General features: G+C 41.3%; 1 protein-coding gene across 1 annotated transcript; it reads left to right on the top strand.

The window, feature by feature from the left end:
- Nucleotides 1–452: 452 nt before the first annotated feature.
- Nucleotides 453–7,773, top strand: LOC109487453 (cell wall protein IFF6-like). The gene is made up of 9 exons (XM_019791446.1): nucleotides 453–546; nucleotides 2,802–2,996; nucleotides 3,385–3,453; nucleotides 4,588–4,699; nucleotides 4,924–5,210; nucleotides 5,375–5,421; nucleotides 5,594–5,705; nucleotides 5,878–6,313; nucleotides 7,730–7,773. Exons 1-9 carry the CDS (start codon nucleotides 505–507, stop codon nucleotides 7,771–7,773), a joined length of 1,344 nt encoding a protein of 447 aa, XP_019647005.1. The 5' UTR covers nucleotides 453–504.
- Nucleotides 7,774–8,168: the final 395 nt, after the last annotated feature.

The raw sequence follows: 8,168 nt of genomic DNA, 5'->3' as shown, positions 1-8,168 counted from the left end.
TAGGGTTGCTGGGCCTAGACATTAATAAAAGTTCAAATAACGAGCTCTAGCTATCTGTGTTTGAGTATAGAATGTATTCCCAAAGAAAATGTATTACTTATTATTACTATATATAAGACGGTTTAGTATCATCAAACTGTCATACTGTGCGATGTAAACATATCATACCGTAAACAAATCTTTCAGACAACAAAACTACTTGTCAACTGGACATGAATACTACATCATCAGACCACGCTTTTTCGGGTGAAAACCATGTTATTTCGTATATGTAACCCAATTATATTCGGCAATAACGATTTTGACACCTGTACTGATGAAGTTATAAAGAAATGATAATATGAAAAGTGTGATCCCAAGCTAGTCCGAAGCCGAATGATATAAAAAGTTATACATACTGTTGTGATTTATTTTGTCATTCCTACGTTTTTAATTATTATTCTTAACATTTATATCAACGCGTTTTGTTGTTTAGTCGACTGTCAGAACTGCACACAGAATGACATGTCCCGATGTACATCACCGTGGGTCTGCCTCGAAAAGCAGGTAATTGAGTAAAATTGATTAAGTAAAATTACATGTGAGCTGTGCAGAGGAAGTGATTAGGACGGTACTACCGTGGCCGACAAGGACACACCTGCGTCGTCTGCGCGCACACCTGCGTCGTCTGCGCGCACACCTGCGTCGACTGCGCGTATACCTGCGTCATCTCTGCAAAGAGCTTCCTCGTCTGCGCACGAATACCTGCGTCGTGTCTGCCAAGAGCTTCCTCACGCCTGCACAGAAAGAGCTTCCTCGTCTGCGCACGAATACCTGCGTCGTGCCTGCCAAGAGCTTCCTCACGCCTGCACAGAAAGAAATTCCTCGGCGACCTCGCTGCGCGCAACGAAAGCTCGCTGCACGGAAGAATACGTGTCACCCCTGCCTTGTTGAAGAATGGACGGTCCCCTATTACAGGTCAAGGGTCACACCACCTAAAACAATTTTATTCCCGTCTTTTTCTGGGATTTTGTTGTGTCTGTCCCGTAATAAAATCACTTTTATTTTTATTCAACGTGTTTAAAATCATTTATTGCAATAGTGACGTGTTTACTAAACTAAAGTAATCATGAACAATTCTATTATACTGCAATTGATAAATAGTGCAAGGGAGTAAAGATGCAAGGGCAAAGACCGGTACCTCTATAGGAAGAGGGTCTGCATGGGGGGGTCCTGGCAACGGTTAACGGTAAATTCAGCAGGGCTGATAACGCTTAACGGTAAATTCAGGACGGCCGGCAACGCTTAACGGTAAATTGACAGGCTTTTTTTTCGAGCTGCACTGGATTTGGTATCTCGCTTTGTGAGAAAAGGTGATCACTGACAAAATTACGTATACCTTACATGTAATGAAGCATGCATTAAAGGTATGTGTTCCCTGTGTTGCCCACCTGCCCTGGCCCCCTAGTGCGTCCACAAATACCGGGGTGTCCGAGTCGACTTCGGCCAGCTTGCATTTTTTCTCCGGAAATTGAAGGGTAAACTGGTTCTGGCTAGAGCGGAAGGGACCGAGCGCAGAAGCGCGAGTCGAGCGCCAAAGGCGCGAGCAATGTAGAGGGGTCCGGGGGCATTCTCCCCCGGGAAATTTTGTATTTTTAAACCTTCAATGACGCATTTTCCTGCACTTTGATAGGCAAAATTAGGCGTAACGAAGAATTATTCATTAACGCTTAACGCTGAATTCAGGATGACAAATAACGTTTTACGTTGAATTAAAACGACCAATAACGCTTCACGAGGAATATACTGATAACGCTTAACGTTGAATTAGAGCGGGCCGGCAAGGATTAACGGTAAATTAAAATAGCCCATAACGGTTAACGAAAAAGGGCATGCAGACCCTCTAGGAATGGTACACCCAATATAGTGTTCCCTATCAACCTATTGCCACCCCAACAATCCAACATGCACTGGGGAATCGTGCCTGCTAACACATTTCCCCCCTCAAGTAGCCTCAGAATGTCCCATTTCAACCCGAGTCAAATTCTCAAAGGCTTTGCGTTGGTCACTCCGCTCCCTCGCCATTAAACTGATTCTGCTCCCTCATGATTTTAAACACGTTGATAGGGTATTTTTTATGAATGAATAAAAATAAAAGTGATTTTATTACGTACGGGACAGACCCAACAAAACCCCAGAAAAAGACGGGAATCAAATTGTTTTAGGTGGTGTCACCCTTGACCTATAATAGGGGACCGTCCATTCTTCAACAAGGCAGGGGTGACACGTATTCTTCCGTGCAGCGAGCTTTCGTTGCGCGCAGCGAGGTCGCCGAGGAATCTCTTTCTGTGCAGGCGTGAGGAAGCTCTTGGCAGGCACGACGCAGGTATTCGTGCGCAGACGAGGAAGCTCTTTCTGTGCAGGCGTGAGGAAGCTCCTGGCAGACACGACGCCGCTGAGGTATTCGTGCGCAGACGGGGAAGCTCTTTGCAGAGATGACGCAGGTATACGCGCAGGTGTGCGCGCAGACGACGCAGGTGTGTCCTTGTCGGCCACGGTACTTACCCAAATTTGCGACTAAACATGCAGTACCAGTCTTTTTCAAGTAATGGACAATCTACCATCTTTAACTCCTCTTGCAAGACTTTGTTCACAAATGCTCCAATTAAGTTCTACCGATGTTCTTGAACTTGGGAGCTTGTGTTTCCATCTTCTAGATGTGTTGGAAATAATAGTTAAACCCTGCTTCAGAAACGAATCCTCCAAACACAGATGAACTTTAAGTTTTTGTCATAAACAATGCGTTTACGTTTCTGGTGCAGCTTGAACAAGGTGTGGTCCCGGTGGAAATCCTCTCTCGTGTAAAAGAGCATCTGGTAAGGGTGAGACAGAACATACATGGCGGCGATATCAACAGAAGTATTAGGCTGCTCGGTCGTCTGATGGATGCTCAAGAACGTCGATTCAGCAAAAATTCACAGCAAATGAGGAAAGAAGAGGCAGTTGGGTTTGCAAAGGTTAGTACCAGGATGTGGAACAAACCAGCCTCGTAACCCCTGCTTCTCCTATTGGGTCATTTAGTCCTCACTACTTGTGAGGATGTTTCAGGGAGAATAGTTGCTGTTACAGTTCTATACCTCTAGCTCTATGCCTAGAAGTGGCCAACGGCCTTGCATTGAGCGACACGGTTAAAAAAAGTAAGGGATTGTTTTAATTTGAATCGGAGTATTTCAATCATATAGAAACATTTCACCTTCATGAACAAGTAACGCTGTGTTTCATGATGATGATAATGGTATGGATAATTTGATATACTTTCTACTGTGTAAACTTTGTAGATGCTAACTAATATAAAAGAACTATCACTCACTGACTAAAAAAGTATGATTAATACTTTTATGGCAGACGATGATAACTTGCGGAAATGTCCTGTTGAATGAACGCACCAACAGCGCATGGAGATCTATTCCGGAGGTACGTGCCTATGGTTTTGACCATTGTTACGTTAAACAACATTTTATAGTATTTGGAAAAGTGTTTATGACACTAAAGTAGAATTCTCCCAATGATGTCACAGCAAAACAAGTACTTTTGTGTGGAATTTAGATGATGACGCACTGTTTGCTCCTCAGAAGTACTTTTTTTCACTAAACGTGTTGCCAATAATATGAACTGGGTGCAATGTTTACTGTAAAGTTACTGCCGGGCTTTCAACAAGTCACACGTCATTTCCTTTCTGCTAAACCTTCGAGCTGGAAGAATGGTGGTGCGATGTTACACTATATATGAAGTGCGGAGTATGTTTTGCAGTAAATGTTTATATGTTAATAAAGGGTTAATGCCCCACCCCGAGGTGTATATGGTGAGATAATCCCTGGTGAGGTGCGATAACCACCGAATAAACCACTAAGTTTATCGCACCTGATCAGGGGTTATATCACCATATACACGTACCGAGGATAAGGCGGGGCATTAACGTTATCATCATATAGCCTATCCAAATGACACAGTGATTTGACACAAATTTCTTTATAAAATTCCTTCATTGCCGAAAAAAACTCTCACATTCTATGTTATGTGAAACAAGATGGCATGGAAAGAAAAACAGATCATCTACATTTGTAGGCAATCATTTGACCACGTGACATTGAAACAGTACCACTTTTAGTGGGGGTGTAATAAATTATGTTTAGTCTTTTTCTGTTTAAATTTCATTTCCATCGTTTTAATTGTGTTGTATTTTGAAGTAAATTATTCAACATAAACTATAATCCTTTTTATAGATGAATATTACAAGTTTTAACACAACTGTTAGTGCCCAGTCCCCTGTATAATGGTACGGTCCAAAAAGTTTTCGGTTATTCTAATAACCGACCACTTTTGAGGTTACAGCCTGATAACCAATGGCAAATGGAGCTTTCTGATTGGTCGACGCCTTCTGGCTGTATATGGTAATTACCAATACCATTGTTGCTGAGTATAATCAGACATTGTTGCATCATTCGTGGTATAAGCACTTACATGTACTACATTGTATCCGCTACGTATTTATTAAAGACAACTTTTGTTTATCATTCCTATTGGAAACCTTTCTTGCGTCCCTTGTAGAACCGATGGTCTGAAGTGACGTCAGGAATCCTAGATAGTTCCGAGCGGGCAGCTATCCTGTTGGCTAGGGTGGTGCCTGAAGAAACTCATTGGATAGCCAAGGAAAATATAGGTAATTCTCGTGCATTCTTCATCAGTCAATGGCCTTGAATTGCGACAAATAGTTGCAATCTTAATATTTTGTAACGAAAGATATCAATATCATCGCAAGGATGCCTGATATCAAAGTCATCATTATAAGAAAGCTCATAATTAACACATTTTTTGCTCAGTGTATCTGTATGTTTTAAGGGACGTCAAGGATTAAATAATGTTGCATATGATGTCTACACACAGTGATGGCAATCAAGAATGGCACTACGGGACCTGCTACATTTCCGGATCTTGGTACGTCGTCTTTATGGACCAAAGTAAAGGACGGAATCACCCTGCCGAGAACAGAGCATCATGTCATCTCTGCAATCTACAGAAATGTAGGACGGTACCTGAAGCCCAAGAACAGGACCGTCAACTCTAGGATCATCTCTGCAACCCTAGTAAACACTACACTGGTAAACGGAAACTCTACCACTGGACCCAGTATCGATGGTAATGTTACCATTGTTCTGGAGCATACCGAGCAGGTACTTCTTCTCTATTCACTATGATCACTTACATCATAGTATTGATTCATTATCTGCATGTAAGATATTAATGATTCGTTATTCCTTATCACAGAAATGTCTGGATTTAAATGGGAAGTTGAAAAGTAGAAAAACTATGCAGAATGATCACATTTCTTTTGCAGACATCCAACGGTTCAACACTATGTGTTTTCTGGGACGTCTTCCACGGGTGAGTGTGTCTATTATCGTTAGTGTTACGTTGCTTCTTATTGGTAAACATGAACGAAACTGAACTGAAATCATACCACGACTACTGGTTACTGTTTTTAGTGACAATAAATTACCCTTTACCTCTAAAATATAATACCGTTGCCATATTTCCACTTCCATTCTGTTTGCAGCAATTGGTCGGATGAGGGTTGTACTAAGGCTACGACAAACACAACCCACACGATCTGTGAGTGCAACCATCTCACAAGCTTCGCTATTCTGATGGACACGACAGGACAGCAGGTGTGTCAAATAAGGATAATTACTGTTTTGGATTGTTTCCCTTAACTTAAATTTACCCAACTATCATTGACAGAGCCTTTGCAGTGTTCCTTTTCAGTTTAAGCACCCTTCTGGTTTTATCACAAAGCATCGAATATCCTTTTTAACCATCTATGCACCCGGCAATTCACAGGGCAATGGAAACGGCAATTCACAGGGCAATGGAAACGGCAACTCACAGGGCAATGGAAACGGCAATTCACAGGGCAATGGAAACGGCAATTCACAGGGCAATGGAAACGGCAATTCACAGGGCAATGGAAACGGCAATTCACAGGGCAATGGAAACGGCAATTCACAGGGCAATGGAAACGGCAATTCACAGGGTAATGGAAACGGCAATTCACAGGGCAATGGAAACGGCAATTCACAGGGCAATGGAAACGGCAATTCACAGGGCAATGGAAACGGCAATTCACAGGGCAATGGAAACGGCAATTCACAGGGCAATGGAAACGGCAATTCACAGGGCAATGGAAACGGCAATTCACAGGGCAATGGAAACCGCAATTCACAGGGCAATGGAAACGGCAATTCACAGGGCAATGGAAACGGCAATTCGCAGAAAGGTGGGTCTGCTAACGATTTAGAGACTTTTATTAATGAATAAGACCTTTTTTGTACATTTTTGCCCCACTGGGCTAAGCACAGGTCACATTATACGTATGCACATATACATATACGTAATACATATAACGTTATACATGTAAATATACATATAACTATTACATGTATATAAAAAGTCTAATGTATTCTAGTCTTTTTAACCTTTCCTCGCTTCTTAGTATTTGTATAAATGTACGGGGCTGTATGAGTAGTTAGATTTGGTTCATGAAAGGCTAACTGAAACAGGAATATAAATTTTTCTTTGCTTGTCAAGAATCCGAAGTGGGGAAATTTACCTAAAACAAACCGAAAAGTATGCGTCTATCACTGTCATATAAAGGACAATCTATGGTAAAATTTACTTCGTCCTGTACTCTAGCTAGACTACAAAATTGGCAGATTCTTCGCTCTAGGGGAGTGCGGCTATGTCTTCCTGATTCGTTTCGCAATTTGTGACAACTGATTCTTAGTTTTGTAATGGTGGATCTATGACGTACATTTGCTAATTTAAGATTTCTTCTTCGTTATAAGAATGTTTTAATAGTCTGTATAATCTGAGTTTATTCTTTGCATTTCTAATTCTGTTATCGTTGTGGATTTCGGATAGAAATGTCTGAAAATATTTATCTTTTAGACGCTGAAAAATTGATGAAATGATAGGGGACGTGTCTGAGACAATTGATTGGGGATTTTGCCAGCCAGACGAAAGCATAACCACATTCCTCTACAGTTCACCAGACGCCCAACATTTTGCACCTGATTCTTCTAAGTCTACTTGACATAGAAGGGCGTCTGCCTGTAGGGTGTCAGCTGGTACGTTCTTACAGAGTCGAACAAAATACTTGATAGCGTTTAGGGAGGCCTCCAGGTGAAAGGGGTACCTCCCTACTTCTGCAGTGATGCAAAATTACTAGTGTTTTGGGGATGTTAAGTAAATGTTTGCGAAATTTTGAAAGTACCGATTCAATGGGGCAAAATTTTTATTTTTTTAGTGAGTGGTTTGAATTTGTAGCCACATTTAGTATGGACAAAGACATTTGACTCTCATCACGTGCAAGGTAATAGAACATAAAATTGATACTACGTGTTAATTTTAAAAGCTTTAAATTAATTCAACTACTTTCTTTTAGAAACGAACTATTTAATTGAATGTCACCAACCTCATTAACGTCTGATGATGGGTGAAATGTTATATAGATAGATACATGTAGATAAATAGATTAATTGGTTGATTGATATTAATTAGATACATGTAGAAGGGTACATGGTAAGTAGCCAGATATAGATGAATAATAGATAGATAGACAACAGTTTACATGACAGTAAAGGATACTTATCTGTATGAAATAAAAGTGCTGATCATGTTTCGTTGCTTGCAGGTATCGACCAAGAGATCTGGGAGTTATTGAACTTAACGGCCTAACCTTACCATTTTTCGTTCCGAAAAAAATGTAATTTATCGAACCTTCTTTTCGATGTTTTCGACGTCGAAAAATCCCGACGTACAACGACGGACATTTTCGATGTTTTCGATGTGTGTTTCGATGTTTTCGATGTGTGTTTCGATGTATGTTTCGTCGATGTTTGCATCGGCAGTTTCGACGTTTCGTTTCGTTGCGTGCATCGACGATTTTCGACGTCGAATATTTTCGATGTCGTCTGCAGACCTAATTAGTACCCGACGTAGATATGCAAATAAACCACGCCTCCACTGGTATGCCACGCCTCCCACACTCAGTAGTTGTATCCACTCAATTGCGCCCCCTACCTTCCCTGGGCGGAAGCGCTTCTTTTGGACTGAGAGGGGGTTTCGTTTTT

The sequence above is a fragment of the Branchiostoma belcheri genome, unplaced genomic scaffold (genome assembly GCF_001625305.1).
Source record: "Branchiostoma belcheri isolate BF01 breed outbred unplaced genomic scaffold, Haploidv18h27 scaffold886, whole genome shotgun sequence".
NCBI classification, from domain to species: Eukaryota; Metazoa; Chordata; class Leptocardii; order Amphioxiformes; family Branchiostomatidae; genus Branchiostoma; species Branchiostoma belcheri.
This window is presented reverse-complemented; position numbering and strand designations above follow the sequence as displayed.